The sequence below is a fragment of the Phaethon aethereus genome (genome assembly GCF_964289735.1).
Source record: "Phaethon aethereus genome assembly, chromosome: 4".
Lineage (NCBI taxonomy): Eukaryota > Metazoa > Chordata > Aves > Phaethontiformes > Phaethontidae > Phaethon > Phaethon aethereus.
Window position 1 is genome coordinate 9,389,385 of NC_138578.1, and position 22,581 is coordinate 9,411,965.

The following is a 22,581-nucleotide window of genomic DNA, read 5'->3' on the forward strand; positions in this document are numbered from 1 at the left end:
ACCCAGTTCTCATCTAGCACCAGCAAAATACCAAGCTGTCCCCCCGCTCCAAAAAGTGGTGGAGGGACCTTGCAGAGGATGCCAAACATTTCCCGTCTGACACCCCAACAAGCACATAAGGTCAATGGATATCTCCAGAGTAGGCAAATAAAAAGCTTATATTGAGGTGATTCTATTAGACCAAGCAGATATGGATCAGAATGATAAGATTACAGAGTCAGCTTTTTGGGACTGGTGGAGTAGGAACTAACACTTTCTAACAGTGTTAAAATAGAAGGTCCCCACTTTGACTTTCTGGTGATTTCAGGTACTTATTTCTGCCCTGTAATGAGTGACTGTAGAACCACTGTGGCTTTCTAGGATGTTTATTCTAGTATTCAAGTGCCTTAACTTGTCTATAAATTCTATTTTGATAGTAACTTACTCTAGGTGTTAAAGTGTTTTTCTTTTTTCTGTATATTGAGTCTTAAGTATTGGCTTTTTAGAGGTGCAAAGGAATGTATTTATTAATCTGACCACAATTTTAACTTGTTATATCAGACAAGTTTATTTTAAGAATGACCATATTAAAGTGTGGCAGAATAAATTAATTTTTAATTAAAATTTAAGAAACCTAATATTAATTAAATTACACTATTTTGGAGTGTGATGAAGTTATTTAGACCATTTAGTATGGAGGGATCTGGAAATACTAGAAAATAGTTGAAGGTAACTTACTAACCAAGTCTTTGATTATTAAATCTGTTATTTTCTTAGGTGTACACAGATCCTGGACCTTTTTATTTTTTTAATTGAATAACCTATATCCTGCTGACCAAGAAACCAGATTTCAGTTCTCTGCTTTTCGTTCCTTCCATGTTGGAAAAGCACAGTAGTGGCTCCCTGTTCACTTTGGTAAGTATTGCTTTGAAAATAATACTAGCTTGCCTAAAATCTTGTTGGCTTTAGCGATAGTTGAGCTAGTGTATTTGCTGAAGGAGAAATGATACTAGTAAGGATTTTGATGGCATGATTCCTGTGTTTTTTCCCTGAAGGCAGTGGGAGCATCATTTTCAAAACTGTAAGAAATGAGTTGGCAAAAATTGGAAAGGAAGGGCTAAAATAAGAATTAGGATATATGTTTAAGACACCAACGAAGACAAGCTTACAAAAAAAAGATTTCTCTGCATCAGTGACTGGAGCTACTTTTTTTTTTTCTTTCTTTTTTATAAACAAATAATTACGTAGCCAGAGAAAACCAAATATTGTTTCAAGCTTTCAGTTTGAGATGTGTTTATGAAAGCCCATGTTGACTGAAAAGTTTTTGCCATCAGAGCTATATTGGCAGGACAGAGATCAATGCCACTCTTTGTTTTATCGGTTCAAGTAAAATACAGTTAGGACTGTTTGAAGATGTAGTTTGGTGACCCTATGTGCATCTTCAGTTGGCTTGTCATCAATTATGTAATACATTTCTGGTTATATTAGGCATGTTAAATTCCTACTCCTAAATTCCATTTTCCTAAAAAAGATAGAGTTTGTATTAACTGCCTTTGTATTTTGTTTAAAATGAAAAGAATTGACCTGAATGTCAAGGTTAACTTCCTTGGAATAAAGTGATACGGCTTTTCGATTAATACAGATACCAGAATAAGAACCTACTTTGTGTTACAATCAATGAACTTGCCACTCAAGTTAACCCCTCTAACTGCCTTATTTTGACCTGTTCTTTTTTCTAGATGTCAGTTTTCTGCTAATGGGTGTGAGTAAATTAGATGTCTTGTACAGAAAGCTTCTCCTCACTAAGCTTTTCATCAGAGGATGGGGAAAGCCAGAGGATCTGAAAAGGTGACCTGTTAAAAAATAACAGCATAAACAGTACTTTATATTAAAAGAAAAATACGATCTTTGAAGTACCAACAATTTTTACTATCCTATTAAAAAAAAAAAAAACAAACAACCAAAAAACTAAAAACCCAAACATGTTAAAGTTTGTTTTGCTCAGGAAATCATGTGTTTCCATACCAAGGAACTGGATTTAAAATAAGTCCTAAAGGGGTTTGCTAAATGTTTGTGTTTAAAGAGGCTCTTCTTGAGGGGATATCTACGTGTCCAATTACATTTTTCACTTATGCATATGTGATAACATTCGTCAAGCAGCATCTCTGACAGTGTTTCTAAAAACAAAACTTGCTGATTTTTTGCAGAGGAATCATTCTGTTTAATGTTGAAGAGGATCTTGCTAGCTTTCTGTAACTTCTTAATAATAATGAGCTTTAAAAGTGTAAGATGTAATCAGAAGTTTCTCTCGTAGCCCAAAGTAGTAAATTCATTCTTCTTAGAGGTCTTGAAAATAAGAAAAAATGGAAGTACCTCTTAATTTTTGAATATTTACTGATTTTTATTAGTTATTATTAAGAATAACACCTGGAAGTTTAGCATTTGCATCTCTTAAGTAAAATTAAGTGACTGAATATATATATTCTGCATCATGTAGTATTTAAATAGAAAAGTATAAATCTGCATTTAATAAGCTAATTCCTATGTATTTGAAAATCAATGAAGAAAACTTTTAAAAATACTGAAATAAAATTTTGTTCACTGTGGATAGCAGTTGAGTTATGTGGGGGCTTTTTTTTAAGTCCAAATGAAACATCTCATCTGGAAGTGGTGCTTGGATTGCTCTGTATGTCTTATGTCTTTCTTCAGTTGATTTTTCTGTTAAGTAGCAGACTTTCCTGCAAAACGAGAATGTTGGATTTTTAAACTGTTTAGTTTACTTTTGTTGGAATAAGCAAAAAATGTGGATTTTGTTTTGATTGCAGCATTTCTGTATTCTGTTATGTGTGTGTATCTGAAATGGGACATTTTAATGTTATCAAAAGCCTCTCTCAAAAAATTTTAGGTTCTTGGTGAGACATGATGAAGTTTCATTGTCCCATCCCCATCTCCGCCCCCCCCCCCAACACAATTACTATCTACATAGGAGGACTTCTGAATAATTCTACTATTAGCGATTGCAGTACTAGGCAAGGCTTTTCTCTTGCATGGGGTCTATAAGGATAATCACACTAATGTCAAATAGCAATAAGGAAGCATTGGTAGTAATAATGGTATTGGCTATGGCTCTTCCTTTTTCATAGTGGGGGACAAAACCTCTCACATGAGATCAAAAGCTGGAGGGGATACATAAGGCAGGCTTGCTAGCCTGCTGGTATGAAAAGTGGAAGACTAATTTGTTCTATGTATTGCCCTTGAATGGGAAGAAGATGAGCTGTCCCCCAGCAGCCTGGCTTCACCTGGATGAAGAAGGAAGAATACCATCTCCTCCTGACCCCTCACACTGGCTAGTGGGAGAAGGCAGTACCGTTCCCTAGAAGGCATGACCTGTCATGCCAGAAACAGTGTCAGCATCTTTTTTTTTAAACTGATCACTGTGAAGCTCCATTAGAAGAAATTATTAAATTTCTTATACTTCAACCATTAACTGAGATTGACTGATACTACACACTACCCTGCCTAGATGTAATCTGAAGTTTTATGTGCTGATGACTGTTGATATCCTAATGCTTTATCCTCAACTCATTATCAAGAGTTGAAATTCTGGAACACTTGCAAGTTTAGCCTTCGGTATCCTCCTAACTACAAAGGAAATACATAAATGCGGTGTTTTTCAGGGGATTTAGTGTCAAGCAAAATGTCTCTTCATTTAGTTTATTATCTACACTCACGACTCATACCTTTACCATTATTTTCTCCGAAATACTTGATGCACGTGCTGTTCTATATAAGAAAAGGCTATATAGTAGAGCTATTTTTGATATGGTGGTAAACTGGATTTTCTTTCCTCTGCTGTTGGGAGGTGAACAGATCACTCCTTTTATATTATTGTTATGTACTTTCCACATAAATCTTGTTTTAGTTGCTTAGGTAATGTTGTTGTGTGTATTTACAACCATAAGAATGAGCAAGTTATTCTTAGCGTAGAGTATTTAAGGTTGACAGGGCCATCTTGAGGGCATCTAGTCCAAATCCCTATTCCAAACAAAGCTAACTTCTTAGTTGATTCAATTCACTTGGCACCTCATCCATTTGGGTTTTGAAAGTCCCTTGAGGATGGAGAATATTCACAGTTTCCCTGGGCAGTCTTTTTTTGGTTCTTAACCACTAGTTCCAGTGGGAATTTCTTATGTTGCAACACGCAACCGTTGCCTCTTATCCTCTCACTGTATACCTCTGAGAACAGTCTTGTTTCATTTTTGCCGTAAGACTGCAGCCCATTTTAGTAGTAGAAAAAAGCAACTAGATTTGCCCCTTAGCCTCCTCTTTCCCAGGCAATGCAAACCCCTGTGCCCTTGACCTGCTGGCTGCCCTCTCACTAAATGCAGAGGGTATGCCATTGGTTTTCCTTGCTGCAAGGATGTGCTGCTAACTCATATTCACCAGAAACCCCATGCCTTTTCCTGCAAAGCTGCTACCTAGCTGGGAAGTTCCTAGCCTGTATTGTTACATGGGACTGTTCTGTCCTAGGTGCAAGATTTTGCAGTTTTATTGTTGAGCTTTAGGATGTTTGTTGATGTGTTCCTCCAGCTTATGCAGGTAGGTCTGAATGGTAGCCCTACCTTCCAGCTATCAACCTCACCTTCCAGTTTGTGTCATTGATGAACTTCCCTAAGTGCTGCTAGTAATTTATTTCCAGCTAGACTTCAGATTGTTGGCAACTCCACTTTGATGTTGGCAGTCCAGCCTGTTCGTCACCTGTTCAGTCTGTATTGCCCCAATGTGGCTACAAGGATGTGTAAGTGTTAGGGAAGTTTCTATGTCTTAATTTGGCCCTGAAAAATTACTTAAGTTTTCAACACATCAGGTGTAAAATACTACTTAAGAGCTGTGCAACCGCTAGCAATGTACCTGAGCCTTGTTTTTTTAACTTAAAAACATTCTTATATACCTTCCTTATGGTAGCCTGATTAATCTGTAAGTGCAAAGCTGCCTTCGTAACTTTGATTTTCTTTGTGGCTTTCTTTAGGTCCTCAACGTTTTTTTATATCTATATCTTTTCTTTTTTTAGATTAAAAGTTGAATCTTCTCTACTTGTTTCCTTTCAACAGAATATTTGAATTCAGAAAGATTATTGGAAACCGGGAAAAATGCCAGACGCTGGTTTCAAAAGATTACCCAGTGTTCATTGACAAGGTACTTAAAAGCAGGAGGTGATGCAGTTTAACTAAGTTTCTTTTCCTGATGGTATATGAAGGTGAAATCAACTTAGTACTTACCAGGCTGCTTTTACAGGATAGAAGAATTGAATCTTGATGTCATGTGCGTCCATATTTTCCTGATGTATGACGTTATCACAACGTGACTTGCTGCTGGGATTGGCAACTGGGGACTTCAGTTAGGGAGTACATAGAGACAGGGTGATGAACTGCACCTCTGTCAATATTGGGTTAGCTTTTGCTGAGCACCAGCTTTGTAGCAGGTGGCATTAATTGACTTCGCTGGTGTTCCCAGTTGCTCTGTATCAAGAAAAGGACATGAGCATTTATCTGTAGAGGCAAAAGAAATCAATGTAGGGTGAGCTCTCAAATGCTCTTGATTGGAAAAAGGAGGCCCTGTGCTTCCAAGTGAGGTGTGCAGATAGAAGTAATCATTGCCCTGAAGACTTTTCCATCTAGAAAGTGTGAATAGGGGGTCAGAAATAAAGAGTAGTTCTAAAGTCAAATAAATGCTCTGGTGGTCAGTGCTGTGGCAAGCTAAATACTTTAACAGTTTGCTGTTTCAAATTTTTTTTTTTTTTAAATTGAGCTGCTGTTGATAGAACTAGGAGGTAATGGCAAAAATGTGAAGTGGGGTTGGAAGGGATGGGAAAATGAGCAGTTACGTTGGTTACTAGTGGAGAATGGAAGGAAACTGAGAGAATAAAGCAGTGGCTGTACAGATACTGTTTTATTTTTTCCTCAGTAATAAAATAGTTGGGGGGCTAGGATGTCAGATCTTAAAGCTCAAAAAATGCTCAAAAATTATGTATTATGGAAGTTATTTAAAATGGGCCAGTATTACACTTTATTCCTTGATTCCTTTAATAGGTCATTTAATAAAAGCAAAGCTTGAAACAAATGTTTTGACTGTGTTGATAACATGTATCCCTATAGTTGAAATAGACCTCAGCTTTGGGGTTTTTTTAAGTACATTTTTATCCTATAACAAATTAATCTACTTTAAGGGATTGGCTTTCAGAGCAAGTTAAACACTGATATGAAATATACTGCTCTCATCCCATTCTCTCTGTAGGTTGAGGAGCAATCCGACTGTAAAATCCTTGAGGGGCACTTCATTTCCCCATTGGCTCATTATGTCCCAGGTATCCTGCCAGTCGAATCTCTTGTAGCAAGGTAAGAGAAACCAAGTGGTACTTCCTTTCTGAAACTAGTACTGCAGAGAAATAAGAACGGTCTATAAGTAGTTTTATTGTGAAGCTAATTTATTGTAATACAAATTATCTGTAAAATATTTCAAACTGTTTGTACTAATGTGTTGAAATAGATTTTGATCCCAAAAGTGAAAATAAATCTTATTTATTTGATAGTTTAATCTGTGTGTAGAAATCATATTGCACAAATCTATGGAATACCCTTGGTTTTCTTAAATTATTTGTTTGGGTTTTTTTCCAAATGAGCAGGATCCTGTAAATGAAGGGTACTACGGCCAGGGCAGTAGTTGTTTGTTTTATACATACCAGGAGAAGCTGTTTATATGAGAGAAGCATGTTATATTGCATTTGAAGGAACCATTCCAGCCTTCAATTTACATTGAATACAAAAATATTGTATGTGTACTGAAGTAGTCAATTCATTTAATTGTAGCAAGAGAGTCTAGTGCCTTTCTTAAATGGCAAGCAAAAAAAAAAAAAAGCGTCCTAACAGAAAGCTCCCTAATAGTCGGAAGATACCTAATGGCATTTTTTTCTGGTTTCACACTAGCACTGCTTTCCAGTTGAGGACTGGGTTTGGGAGCATAATTTCTGTTTCCTTTTAGTTTTGAGCCAAACTTTTGTGGTGGAATTTTTTTCCCAAGCTTTGTTTAATAACTTAAACATAGAAGTTTGTCAGCTCAAGTTGATAATGGCATTGTCAATTTTATCAATATTACTGGTTGGTGGTTTTACACGTAGTTAAACATGTAACACTAAGGAATGTCAGAAGTTGTTTGATAGTCAAAATATCAGTTCTCTTCCACCTCTCCATTGGTTAGAGAAACTGTCCCTCAACTTTATTGGACTAGTTGGTAGCATATTGGAAATTATAGTATACTGATTGTTTCCTTACCTATGTTCTCTTTACAGTTTGTAGTCAAGTTGTGCTAATTGTTACATTGGACAGTATTGTTACGGTTTTGAAATGCTCTACAAATTTCCCTTAAGATCATAGTGCATTGTGTGAATATTTTTTTCCTGAAGTGTAACACTGTTGTAAGTAACAGTGCTCCATCTTGTGGGGAAAATACTAGTGGTTCAGAACTGGGTTTTTTTTTTTCCCCCAGTAGACTGTACATAACTTGAGTAGCAACAGAAGACATTAAGTGATTGATATTGGGCATATGGAATAGTTTCATGGGTATGAACATACATGGGTGTCAACCCCATGTATGTTGGGTTTTTGATTCTTTTTAAAATTTAAATATATTGCTCATCTTAATCTTCAATTTGAGCTGTTATGCCCTCAGGAGAAAAATAGCAATGCTGTCTAGGAGAGCTAGTCATACTTGTTTAGGCTGCTCTTCATCTGAAGTTCCATTTCTCCACTCGGCAAAATTTAAATTGTGATGATGAGGCAGTGGTCTTTTTTAGGAATATGATCTTTCAGCTTGGCTCCTTTTCTTGTTTGGCATTTATTCTGTCCTACTTTTGGATTCCTTTCTTTGCTGGACCTGTTTATGAAAAATGATATTGCTGAATTGCTGGCAGTTTGCCTGCATGGGTTACAAAAATACTTTATTCTGTCTTTTTCTCTGGTGCAGCTTGTACATCGATACGCTTTGCTAAAATAGGTGTTCATTTCATATAGATTTCAGTTCATAATACCCAGAAGATGGAATAGCAAGCACAGACCTGTGTGCATTCATTTAGCAGGCACTGGAGATCATGTGAGTATGTAAAATGGAAATTTGATTGTTATGGAGAAATTAAATAATCAGATTTTATTTTAATATATGTTTGTACATCTTATCTTTAGCACTTCTGGAGGAGACGCACATTAATGGCACGTCCAATGATTAAAGAAGCCTGTATGGCTTCCCTATTGCTAGAAAATCCTTATTATATCCTTTTGTGGAAAGCATAGTAGTTATTCTTAGCTACCTCCAGAAGGTAGAAGACTTGTATGTACTTTGTGGATCAATTTCCAGTGGACTTTTCAGTGGATAGAAGCCAAGTATGACCATTGTATGAAACACAATGTGGAACACAGTTAATGTAATATGCTACTTTTACAGCAAGTATTGCTTTTCTGATTTTTTTTTTAAGATGTCCTCTACAGCTTCTTATTGTAATCATTAGAGTAGAAGTTCTGATATGAATCTGTTTACTGATCAACGTACTGATATGACTCCTTTAGCCATGACAGAGTGAAAACTATGCATTTTCTACATCATACTGTGTGACTTCTGCATGTATTAATCACAGAAAAGAAAGTTGCCTCTCATGACTTCTCTTCTCAGATACAACCCCTTGGTACCTCAGGTACTTTTGAGAATCTCACTGCTACCATTTAAGATTTGTTTTTTTAAAAAAAATTTAAGTTCTGTCTTGTCATTAACTCATCAGTAACTTTGGTAACACTGTTACTCTGTTTTATTAAAATAGGATCTCTGGTTATACTTTTTTCCTACCCATAGATCTGACAAAAGTAAAATCTTAATGTTGCAAACTACATCATCAAACTACATTTAACTTGATTTAGTTCCAGTTAAACATTTGGAATTTAAGTTCAAGATTTTAATTAATCCATGCTATTTATGTATGTGATTTATTTTATTTTACTTTATTTTTTGTTTTAAATGCCAGTGTTTTATATAGAATTTTTTTACTTTCTTTAACTTGAGTCTTCTACATGGCTGTAGAAAACCTAAGGATCAATTGTAAGTATTACCGTTACATTCATGGATACTGTCTTTTCAAAATACAACTTTTTTTTTCTCAAGAAGCTCAAAGTAGTATAAACTTTGATAACTTATTAAAAAAAAACCAAACCCCAAGCATGGACCACTTGTAACCGCCTAATGTGAAATTGTCTACCCTCTGCTAGATTGTTTTGTCATTTTTTATGTTAAGAGGTCACAGTGATCAGGAAAGTTTGCCACAAGATGAACTTGTACTATAGAGTGAGGCGCAAGCATGTTGCATGAAGGCAAGCAAGTACCAGTTTATTTTCCTGATTCACAACTGTGCATGTGCAAATGCTACAATTAAATTTCAGTCAACTGTGAATAATCTTTGGTCAAGTAGTGTATTTTCCTGTCATAATTAATAAGATTTTACTTTTCCAAGATATTCTAAGGATTTATGGTCAGACTTGTAAATAAATCTGATGTTGGTTGGCTGTTAGTCAGTGGAAACTATGCAATAGTCAGTATTTTACAGGACTTGCTTCCTCAATCAGTTTCTTAAATGTGAATTTAGAAGCCTAATTAGGCAATCCTGCTTATTTTGCTTTTCACATTTTCCAAACCACTGGAGTATAAATGGAATTCAGCAGGACATGTGTCTGTGGTTTTAGTCTACCAATGTTTCTTAAAGTCCAAATATGAGTTGGTGTTTTAATCCTTTTTAATCCTAAATTGGACATTTAACATGAGTAGAAGACTCATAGAAGGTGATTTATTTTTAAACCTGTCCATTCTATTAGCACTTCACCAGAAGCACTGTCTCACACGACAACATTTTAGATTTTCTAGATGTTATTTATATTTCAGCATTTGGATTTCCTAAATCCAAAAGCTTAAAAAAATTACTTTGAAGGAGTAAATTTTGATTCAAAAATAGTTTCTAGTTGTTTAGGGGTTTTTTTTTTCAAAGCAGGTGCTGAATTTTATTTATTTTGACATAAGAACCACTTTTTTTCAAGAAAGTGAATTACATTTACCAACTAAGATGATTGTTGCAAAATTGCTTTTTTGATAGGAAAACAGCTTAAACATGGTGGTTTTTTGGTTTTTTTTAATTGCATTTAGAAGTGTGAGATAATAGGAAAGTTACAGGAGAGAGTATGTGCTGGAATACTTCCATTGGTGGCTTTTTTCCAGTTATTGAGCATCTGATGCAGAAGAATAAATTAAATATTTTGGCAAGGATATTTCTAACTCCGTTCTCAGTTGTCAGCTTAGTATGTGCATGATGTAGAGAAGAATTCTTTGAAAGGAGAGTGCTCAGTGTAATACCTCAACCAGTAATCCTCTTCAATACACGGTTACAAAGCAGCAGCAGTGGTTTTTGTTAATATGCTAGTAACAGTGTTTAATAAATATAGCAGCTGGAGAGGGCTGAGGAATCTCCTAACAAAGCTCTAGGAAAGAATTACATGAGCCTATAAATACTGGTCTGCAGCAGCTATGTTCATTTCTCCTGTGGCTTGCACAGTAAGCTTTGTCCTTGTGCTGCAGGGTGTCTCAAATGTGATTGTATGCTGGCAGAAGAGGCCAGTAGCCTTTTGTAACCTGACTGTGCAATACTGAAAATACACAGTCCCCCCTCCCCAAATTAGAGGTCTAGTAATTGCTCTGTAAAATACTTCTTAAAATTTATTTTACTTTTTAGAGTCCCTCTGATGGTTCAGCTGAATAGTTTTCTACTCTTTTTTTGTTTCTTCTGTGTTTTAATGCTTTGCAGTACACTACATGAATTTCTCAGTACCGTGACAAACTTCCCACTTTACAATTTCAGTCTTACAGTGACACTGATGAGTGCTTCCAAAGCTGACATACTGGTTGCTCTTCAAATGTTGTGTGCAATTTTTCAATGATGTAAAACAGGTAAATAAGAAAAAAAAAAAAAAAAAGGGATTGTTTCTGCAAATGAGATAGTGTATGTCTAGGACTGTATCATTTTGATTCTATTCCTAAAAGATGCATTATAACTTCACAGGACAGAAGATTACTACTAATGAGATTCTAATGTTGGTAATATCTGTTTCTAGAAGACCAGGCTGTCAGTGATATTACATTAGAAGTTTAGCAGGTCTCTATTTCTATCCTCATTTAGATGAAAAAGTACAAGTGCCAGAGAATCTGGACTTGCTTTTTCTCCTGTTGAATTAACAGGAGTTCAGCTCCAGAATTCTCTGGGTTTGTGATCAGGCTTTATATAAAAGTATGTATAGAATAATGAGAACTGTCAAAATCTAATCTTAGAAAATAAATCCAATATTTTCCTTTTCTGGGGAGAAAAGACGATCATGTTTAAAAAATGTCTCGGACCTGTTTGTGATGGGAGGAGCTCTTGTTCTAGAATCGGCAGCTCTTTTGCACTGGCTAGAGAGAGAAGGCTATGGACCGCTAGGGATGACTGGAATATCCATGGGAGGACATGTAAGCTTTTATATTTCCTGTTCAGTAATTTTTGTTTTAACTTCTCATTTGATCATTTAGCATATGGAAATAATTTATTTTATAGTGTTCCTCTCAGAAGTACTTTAAAATAAACATTTAAGAGTCATGAGAAACAAATTGTTGGCAATTCTCACGTTCTGTGGTGCTGAATTAGTATAATCCTCAATGAGTACTGACAAATCATAGAGCCTTTTGTCAGCCTTGACAGGCTTAATAAGAATATAAGCTTCTCACATAGTTATGTTTTTTTCCACAAGAAGCGGGGGTAGAAATGTTGTCTGAAAGAACGTCTGTACTGATAAATTGCTAGTTCTCCCTCTTTTCCTCTGTTCTTCTTGCTTAAACTTTTGTGTTTGAATGCATTGGTTGAAATGTCTCCTCTTTGTAGGCATGTTGTAACTGAGGTGACTTTTGGTATCAGTTCTGTTCTCAACTCATCTTTTTTATCTCTATCATTGGTATTGATTAGAGAAGATTTCTGTGGTGAGGTGGGTAACATTTTGTGTATGACACTGCATATTCAAACTAAACCAGCAGTGTATTAGTAAGATGCTTGAAAGGCTGATACACAGTTAAAATATTACTGCTTGTGTCTCTACAGATAATCGTTGGTCTCTGAGACATAGGTACAAAGCTTATTAAAACAACATACCTCTGTTTTGCTGATCCTTGTTTGTTTGTTGTGAGGAGCTAAGTAAATAATGTTGGTAATGGTAGTGTCTACTGAAAGGGAAACCATTTTCCCCAAAAGCACAATTTTACAACTCTAAATGTTGTAAATGTACAAAGCAGCTTTGATTTACATAAATATCACCCTGCTGAAACAACAACTTCTGTGTTAAACATGCCCTCCCTATCTTATTTGTAAGTTGGATTGGAATTCTCAAACTGATACATGCACCACGAACTGTGCAGGACACTTCAAATGCTGTGTGGGGAATAACTGAGTACTGTATCCTATGGCAATGGTCATATACAGCATGGGTATAGAAGGAGGCAAGACGTGAGAGAGTGGGTTTGGAAACTCTTTTGAAATTTTTTTTTGTAGTCCAGGAAGGTATATTTTTGGCTAGTCCTGACTTACTTATAGGACTTCTGGTACAATTTAAAACCAAGGAAGTAAATCATATTTGATGTTGATCATCTGTCGAATGTGTTTTACAACAGAAGGTAGGTGCATTAATTCAGTTCTTACTGATGGGGAGAGCTGGAACTAAGAAGAAAGAAGTCGGACTTTCTGGTTCAGAACATAGATATGTGGTGTTCTTGTAACTTTTTATTAATAAAAATAGAATAGAATTATAGTTCAGTTGTATAAATCCATTTATTAGAACATCTGGCACAGACATGGGGTATTTTCTATTAAGGGGTTTACACTGTTGTTCAGTTTAGAGAAATAAAATAAAACTTGTCAAGAACATACCCTGTAGGGAACTTCTGTACGGTGAGCTTCTTTGCTTTGTTTTTTTTTTTTTTCTGGGATAAATAGAATATTCACAAAAATGTGTTCCGAGAACTGATGTAATAATTTAAACTTTAAAGGACAGAAAAAGAGTCCACTTGATGTGCTGAATTACTTCTCCTCCACATTTTTCCAGTACACAAATTTAAAAAGTACAGAATTTTAAGTAGTTCTTCTCGAAGATTGCCTTCAGTTTGCCTTGAGATAAACTTGCAAGAGCTTGATGAAAAGGCTTTATTGACGTTTTTCATGGTTTTAAACAACTAAAAGGTCAGAATAAATATTACACTGGGAATTCTTATAGAAAAAACTGTTCAGCCTTGAAATGAATCCTATTCAGAGCAATGTTTATTGTCAGGGAAATTACTGAAGAATAGGCTGTGTCTTCTAAATAGGTGAAAGTATATCTAACTGCCACAGTCCTTAACTGCTGTGGCACTGCATATTTGTTTGATACTGTATAAACAAATAAATTGAAGGTGAGAGAGTACTTTTTACCATATTGTTAATTCAATATTAAAAGATGTAATAAGTGCCTTTGATTCTAGATGGCTTCACTGGCAGTGACAAACTGGCCTAAACCATTGCCATTGATTCCGTGTCTTTCCTGGTCAACAGCTTCTGCAGTCTTTACTACGGTAATTAATATATATTTTTGTTAATACACTAGAATGTAATCAGATACTTAAGTTAAAAGATTTGGGTTGGCCATGTTTACCTTTTCAGTCAGGGCATTTTGTCACCCTTCGACCTCTATTAGTGACTAGTGGCAAAACCCACCCTTCCTGCTCAGAATATACAGCAACTAGTAAGGAAGGTAGTTTAGAGCTACTTCAGTGGGTCATGTACCAGATTAGGGGCTGGGGCTGGTTTGTAGGATGATGGTTAGAGACCTGGTCTGAACATGGGAAGGTGAGGAAACAAGCTGTGAAATCATGTTTCCTTCTGCTTAAAGCCTGGCTTAAATATTTGGGTAATAAAGCTGCTACTACCATGAGGGGTACCTGTTTTCATTACTGGGGTAGGTGAATGAATAGACTGGCTTTGACACCCATCATTGGTTTAGCCCTGTCTAGATGTGTGTAAACCCGAAGTGGGACTGTTTTCTGCCTTTTTTTCCCTTTCCTTTTCTTGTTTGTTTTTTTAAAGGGAGGTGGGTTTCCATGTCCTATGTTATAATATATGCTTATGCTTTGATTACAATAATTCTAAGAGTTACCAGGAAACTTGGGCAGAATTTCACTGGAAAAATCACAGAGAAGAACAGATCGATTTTCTCTGCATATCATTATTTTAGAGTGATCTTTGGGTTTTACTTGTGTACTGGATGCTTGTGTTTATAATCTCAGGGTGTGTTGAGCAAGGCAGTGAACTGGAGAGAGCTAGAGAAACAGTATTTTACACAAACAGTTTATGAAGAAGAAATCATTCAAATGCTTGAATACTGTGGAGTAAGTATAGTTTCTTTTCCCTATTTACTAATATTTACATGTGCAAATCTAAAAATAATGTAACTGCTTTTTACTTACAGTAAAAGTAGCCAATTGTGAGCTAAAACATGTTTGCCTGTTGTTTCCTTATATGCTTTTGATTAAATTTAATCTTTGAAGGAAAACCTTCTGAAAAACAGAAGCTAATATTTTGGTTGTATAATGTGTGTTAAGTATAGCCCTTGCCACAAGTTTTTTCCATGACCACACTTAGTGTAATTTGCAACATAAAATTAATTTAATCCAAATATTAGAACTGTAGATAATATTTCCCAGTGACTGGCTTTATAGTCTGGAAAACCAATAGCCTGGCGTGTAAATATAAAAACGTGTTTTATTGCCCTTTGAAGCAATTGCTTCCACATACTCAATGCTGTAGAATATTTTTAATATGTAGCAACATTAAGTTACTTTTCTAGTTTGTTCAGAGTGCTAGGTCTCTCTATTTCTGTTTCTGTGTGTGATGCTAGCCTTCCCTCAGCTTTTTAGACTTTTATTGCACAGGCAGTTGGGAAAAACATGAGGTAGAGCTTTCATCATTAGCTTCTTGTTTTTTACAAGAAGCTAATTACAAAGGACAATAAATATAATTTATTGTCTGCTTTTTTTTCTCCCCTCTTTCTTTTTGACTAGGGTTGAAAGACTCTTCCCAAGAGGAATTTTGTTGCCTTACTGCTCTTTTAAATTGGAGTGGTAACTTCTTAAAAATTGCTTATACATTGCAACACTGTCTTCTAGACAATTCTGATAAATAACTTTTTTCCTAAGATTCTTTACTTTGTGACAGTCCTTTTTCAAATATTTTTATGACAGGAGAAGAGGGGCTGGAGTGGAGATAGTTAGTTACTCAGGCACTTGCCATTTTTAAGTAAAATATACTCCAGGAATACTGGAGCAGACAAAATGAAGAAACATTTCAAGATGTCCCAGCTTGTGTCTTCCTAGTATTTAGAGACAATAGATTTTTCAGTCCTAGACCTAACATGAGACCTGTTCACATATGTTTATTGCCCAGAAATTTAAGCTTAAATGACTGCAATTATAAATTAAGAGTTTAATATAGAACTAAAACCAAATGTTTGTATCATAAGCTACTATATAGAAGTACTTCCTGCCTTTTTAAGCTGACAGAAAGGAAATTATCAAGAGGTTATGATGATCAGGATTTAATTGAGTGACATGAGGGCTGAAAATAACAAGTACTGTGAGCAGTCCTGTTTTGTATGGGGTTTTTTTTCCTTTTTTTAAAATATTGAGTTGATCTTAAAAATACAGTAAACCAGCTGGTTTAAAGGAGAAACCCTTAATAAATGAGCTGTTGTCTTTGTTTAGACGGATTCTTTCAAGATGGGACAAGACTTTGTTAAAAACTTTCCGGACAGTGTGGACAGTCTGGAGGATGTGGACATGACTTCTGGAATGTTCGACCTTGATTCCTCAGACAAGACTGTATCTAAAGAAGCTGTGCACAGCTTTACCACAAATAAAAGTACTCTAAGTGCCTCATCAGAAAGACTTTTAATACAAGATGCTCCTAAAATGCAGTGCATAAATCAAACATTTTCAACCAGTAGCAATAGCAATAAAAACTTCACCAGCCCACAGGGACTCAGGATAAATAAAAGAAAGAGTGACACTTTACAGAGAGAATCCTTAAGATTCATGAAAGGAGTAATGGATGAATGTACCCATGTAGCTAACTTCTCAGGTATGTATTTCTTTGTTTTAATGTGCAGTTTCAAAAACTGAATAAAATACGAAGGAAGGAAAGGTATTTTCTTCATTCTCCATTGTGTAAACCTGCTGGCACCTTAGCTGAAATATGAAAATATCTGGAGTGTTATTCAGTAGCATCTATTTACCACTCCATTTCCTAATTGGTTTTGTTTTTTCTTAATGGCCAACTAACGATAAAGTGAGTTAAAAATTTGCCTTTTAGTATCTTTTCACAATTTTTTTTCTCTGCCTTGCTGTGGCTATTTTCAGTTAGTGCAAATCTGTATTATTTAAAAGTACAAAACATCTGTGTGATGTGAATAATATCTAGATCTAATTAATCTGCTAATAAGGTTTTTCAAGCAGATTCCAGTAAATGGTTCAACTGTGCACATACCCACTGAGGATTCTCAGCATGTCCTAGAACATACTTTGACTTCAGACTGGTTTCTGACAGTTGTCTTTGAATGTCAAAACATTCTTGATGCTGAGAACCTCTGTCATTTTTTAATTCTGGCATTCAGTACTCTACTGGTAAATGTTTAAAAAAAAAAATCCAAGGATTTCTACACTAGTGTAGATTTCTTGACTCGGACAATGTCCCAGATCACTGCTAGCCAGGGATGTTTTGTGGTGAATACCAGTGAAGTGCTTTCCTTAAAGCTTTAAAAGTTATTTCAGTAGACAGAAAAAAACCTGTAAACTTCATTCTAAGTACAAACATTCTTGTTTATCTAGACACTTACCCAGGTATCACTTAGCTAAAGCATAGACCTTTCTTGAAACTTAAGAGGGCCTGTGAACCTGATGCACTCGTCAAAGTGATGTACTCCTCTGTGTCAGTTGTCTCCCAGTTTTTTTCCTGCTCTGGAAGACATTGCATCCCGTGCCAGGTTATTTATCCTTGAAGTGTGTCTGGAGAGGAGCTTCAGAAAATCTGCCTAATGTGCAGATTTCATGGAAAATTGAATGGAAGACCAGAATTTATCTTAGCATTATATATCCTCTATACATGATCTAGTATATGCAAAAGGACAGAGTCTTAAATTATTTGTGACACCTCATTGTCAAACATCTTGGCTGGTTATTCTTTACCATACCACATATACTCTTTGTGAAGAGAAAACTGGTCTGTGTTCAACACCATTTTGGTGTTATTTTACTCAACATCATTCTGATGTTACTCCTTTTAGTAACCTGATCGGTGCAATTCTGGTTATGAGTAATAAATATATATATATAACAATATGATGGGATTTTCATGTAACTAACACATGGAGGAAACAGAAAGGAAAGTGAACATATACTGCACTTTGTCTGACCTCTCGTATGAAAAGTTGTCTTTTTTCGTGTCCTTGAGGAAAAAAAATTATACAAAGCTTCTACTCTATTGAATTTCAGATGCCTCCTAGTTCTTTTTGCTGAAAAAAGTAGATCTCAGAGAACCAACATGAATGCTATAGTTTTGTTGATAAGAGGAAAGACAGTTGTCCTGTCATTCCTCAAAGACTTGTGAAGTTTTCTGCTTTAAGGGGGGGAAGGGAATTGGTTAGTTTGTTTTTCTACTGATGGCCTCACTACTGTAATGTCAAAAATCAGATAAATTCTGCTGGAGACTTTAGAAAATATAATTTTATTAAAGCTTAGAATAATTTTATTTTTTTTAGAAATAGAGAGTATTTTTACAACAGAAATCTCAGCTGACGTTTCTATTTCTTACCTTAGATGAATTAAATTTTAATTTGTTTTTCTCTAGTTCCAGTTGACCCAAGTTTAATCATAGTTGTACAAGCTAAGGAGGATGCATATATTCCTCGAACTGGGGTGCGCAGTCTTCAAGAAATCTGGCCTGGATGTGAAATTAGGTATCTGGATGGAGGTCATGTCAGTGCCTACCTCTTCAAACAAGGACTCTTTAGGTAAGCTAAACAGTAAAGTTTAAAAATAGTTGAGAGCTTAAACCATAATTTTGAGACACATATTTTTTCTTGTAAAAGCAAGTTTATAATTTCTCTAGAGCAACAAATACCAAATACTGCTTTGAAGAACAAGTTATCAGATCTGAAATAACTTAAAGAGAATGTCAGCATTTCCAGTTTATGAGTCAGTGAAGATGAGGTGCAATATAGCTCAGATCGTTCAGTAAGCCAATGGCAAGAGAATGATCCTTCTCACTCTTGTCTTCCTATAAAAGCTTTTAGTTAGTTTGTGCATCGGTAACTGGAAAATAGGGGTTTTTTAAGCAGTGACTGCTTATGTTGTATTGTGCAGCTGTTGTCTTTTTGCAAATGTTGTCTTCTGGGAATTAAAAAAACCCACACAATTGAAGATGAGAATTAAAATATAAGCTTGACTGCAAATGAGTAGTACTTGCATGAATTCTTGCCCTAGTAATACTCGGCATTGACTTTCTGAAGATAGTTATATAAATGCAGTTCCTTAGTTTTAAAAAGTTAAGTACTTGTGCTGTTAATTTAAAAATATAAGGAGTTAGTAAGACTGTACATCCCATTTAGGAAGTCTAAGCAAGACCAAAAAGGCATAGCAACATACCAGGTCAAGGTATGCTAACCACTAGCTTATTGTTATTTAAAACTTCAGCCTTATTTTATGACAGTTTCTCAAAAATTATAAATTATGCATGTCTCTGACCCATTTCCTGACGTGTTTGAGTAGAAAACTCCTAAAGCATTAACATTTGCAGTCGTATTAAGGTTGGTAAACAGTCCGACTCATTCATGAAACTTGTAACTGGGTTGAAGTGAAAGATCCCAGAAATAAGTGAAGGACAAAGACTACCTAATAGCACGATTTTATTAAAAGCTGTTTTGAAATTGTGATGATAGCTTTGTAAGTATATCGGAATACGCTGCTTATGTCTTCCCTTTCCCAAATTATACAAATGATCTTTTTTCTTTCTTTTAGACAAGCGATTTATGATGCATTTGACCGCTTTCTTCAGAAATACGCAGTTTAAAAATCTTCATAATGTGTTCAAACTGATCTCATTTGTACTTCCGCTTACTGGAACTCGTATTTGGAAAAGAAGCCTCTTGCAACGTTGAGTCACTGACTTTGACTGTTGTAGGTAACAGTTATCAAAAATGGTAAAGTACCAGCATTACTTGCATTTCAACCAAATGCTATTCTGACACACTTGCTTCGGCTTTACCTGTGAAAAAAAAGTGGCAGCATTTATTAGTGCATGAATGGTTCAGATACTTCATGCTTAATCGCATTGTGTATTCCTTTAATGCTGAATAAATTCTGAATTATATATCAGTTGAAAACAGACCAATCTCAATATTGAAAGAATGTAAAATTTGCTGTAGGGCTAAGATGCTCTTCTTGCGTTTAGTGTATTTCTGGTTTCTTCCAGGTACGTTGGTTTCCTCTTGCTTCCTTGTCCCCTTGCTCTTCCTCTTGTGTTGTACGGCTTTGCCAGCTGTCGACCTCTTGTGTTTGTCACTGATTTTCTCTATTATGAATTGAAAATGAGCTACAATAGAAGGGGCAGCATCAAATCTAGCAAAAAGAGACTTTCAAAACTCAGTGAAGTGAAAGACACATTTTCAGTCAGTGTGCCCATGCGATTTTTCTGCCACTGAATTAAACTGTGCCCTTCCAAAAGAATCATGTAGCAATTTGTTGATTAGTTTCACAAAACTAGAATAAGTGAAAATGGACTGTCTAGTAATTAAGTGTTTACATGCATTTAGTTGAATAACATAAACTTTTTCTTCTAGATTGTGTTTTTTAGAATGCTATAGGAAATAAAGATGTAACCATTTGTCTTTAGAAGCAGTGGCACAAAGAGTCTGATTCTAAGCGGTTAAATCAACAGCAGATTATATGGTGCTATAAAGACCTGTTGGAAGTATTTCAGCAGAGGTCCTTTTCAAAGTGCGCTCAGCACTGATATGCAAAATACAGTTTTGCTGTATAATATTAAAAACGTATGTGAGACTAGGGGTTATCAAACCAGTTAGGTTAGCTCCTTATTTTTCAACACTGTTTTTTTAATTGGATGGAAAATTAAAAAAAAAAAAAAAAAAAAATCAAGATTATGAATGCATTTAAGAAAATCCAAAGTCTGTTGTTTCCTCTTTTAGGATCAAAAATGCCAACAAATTACAGTAAAATAAAAGGTTGTCATGCATCAGCTGTATATGGTATCTGTCTACATCTTATTTTGTGGAAACCTCCTGTAACATTCTTCTAAAGCTAGTTTGCAGAGAAGTTGAAACCTGAAACACTGCAATATTAATTTTAGTCCAGTAATGACTGGAGCTACATAGAAACAAACATAAAAATCCAGACATTTCTCGGGACATGTGACTTCTACACCTTTCAAATCTAGCACTTCATTGAACTCCGTGGTTAGCGGATGAAGCTCAGTTTATATAAATATATTCTCTTAAATTTTAGTCTGGCAGACAGGGCTGGTACCTGGGAAGATATCATGGTTCACTTGCAAATCGGATAAGTTCAGGTAAAACTGAAATGCAACAATTTTTAATAACACAAATTATTTAACATAAAGATTTACTGAAAATGCAAAAGAAGTTATATTCTGTTGGAAGTTAAATTGCTTATTTCAAGTGTTTTTTCATCATTTCTTCTGACAAGTATTGGTTTTATATATATTGTGAGCAAGCGTGAAGTGACTAGCACATTTAAATATAGTAAAACACTGAATGTTGGAAGGTTTGAAATCAAATATAAGTAAGCTTACAAATTCAAAATTGAAGGCTTGAATACTATAACTAAAAGATTGATGGGTTTAAGTTTTATGAGTTCATTCATCAACTAAGAGTGTTTTACAAGACCATTGTCTGCTGTTCACCAACCTTTTTATATCTCACATTTTAAATGTATTTGTGTGCTTTATGTCCTGTTTCTGTTGCAGCTATGAGAAAGGGAGATAACTGGTGGCAAGGGGAAGGGCTTGAATAAATGGAAGAGAGAAAAGACAGATTTTGTAAGGTGGGGAGTGAGCCGGAAAAAAAAAAAAATCAACTTCTCCACACTACAAAGTATAACATGCCAAAGTAAATATTTTCAAAGCGCACAATAGTAGGAATAACACAACTGATGGGAACTTGACATCCTGAGGTTATTGTTCTGATGATATTACTAACAAGGTTTAATTTGCCAAAAGGGTGTACTGTTCACAGCAGCAGATTTATGCTAATGTAACTCCTGTTTGTGAAAGTGTCTTTTGGGATAAGTGGTGAAAGATTGGTCTCTGACAAGAATGACAAATCACACTTTGCTGTGTAACTAAAGTAATGTTGCCAAATATGAAAGTCCAGTAAGAAGCATTTAAGAAATTTCTCAGGTTAGAATAACAAAAAGGTTTATTTCTGCCAGTTAGAAGACATGGGAATCTATTAGCTGGTCTGTGAAGGGGGGAATCTTGCTGTGTACATGTTTTTAACTTTTGGAAAATTGACTTTTTAAACCAGATTTTAAAATAAATCCTAAGAAAGCATTATTAATAATCCATTTTGCTGTTAAATGATAATGTGATATAAATCCAGCAATTGCATGAGAAAAATATTGGAATAAGGTTCCTGCACTAAATCCAAATAGCAGGTAAGCCATTCTGTATGTCTTAAATTTATTGTAAAACTGACCTTGATAATTTTTTGGTTTTAATGTTTTTCAATAAAAATTCTAAAAAAACCCAGCCTATTAGGTGTGAGGTTTTTTTCTTTTTCATTAACAGGAATATCGCTGTGATCCTGTAACCCTTTTTATTCCTATTAGTACTGTAGCACAAGAGGAGTCATTGATCTACAGCACAACATAAAAGCTTCACATAACAGTGATATTGCTTTCGTGTTTTTCTACATGCAGTACCTAGTAAAGAAAATAAGCTTGCATCATCTAATTGAGATACCGTTGTGATTCCAGTTTTCTATTTTTCTCTTCAGTGGCTTCATTGTGCTGGAATTTCCCAGACTTATTTAAAATTCTTTCTGCTTTTAAAAGGGTCCAAAATCTGTACAACTTCCTCCTGCTTGCTGCTGTGTTTCAAGCAAGGGTGTGTCTTACCTTAATAAATTCAGAGCGTGTAGTAGGACTGTCCAGCAGTAATTGAAAAAATCACCCGTGCTGTTGATGGTTGCTCTTGCAAGGTGGGAAGGTGGTGGTAGGGGTTTGAAGTGCTGCTGCTGGGAGAAGAAGAGGCCATTTCATCGTCTGCAGCAGTCTGTCATACGAAGAATATCACACGCTAGCTGAAAGGCTGCGTTGAACAGAGAGCTGTAGATGTTACTGGCAGGTGTATCTTTGAGTCATGGTGATGTTTATATGCAAAAAAAA

At 35.4% G+C, this 22,581-nt stretch overlaps 1 protein-coding gene across 1 annotated transcript; it reads left to right on the forward strand.

The window, feature by feature from the left end:
- Positions 1-1,466: 1,466 nt before the first annotated feature.
- Positions 1,467-19,228, forward strand: ABHD18 (abhydrolase domain containing 18; the record flags this gene model as incomplete). The annotated part of the gene is made up of 12 exons (XM_081999359.1): positions 1,467-1,827; positions 5,091-5,175; positions 6,274-6,374; positions 8,046-8,124; positions 8,214-8,308; positions 9,100-9,117; positions 11,424-11,562; positions 13,594-13,683; positions 14,395-14,496; positions 15,868-16,243; positions 18,008-18,170; positions 19,177-19,228. The coding sequence occupies exons 1-12, from the start codon at positions 1,736-1,738 to the stop codon at positions 19,226-19,228; spliced, it is 1,392 nt and encodes a 463-aa protein (XP_081855485.1). The 5' UTR covers positions 1,467-1,735.
- Positions 19,229-22,581: the final 3,353 nt, after the last annotated feature.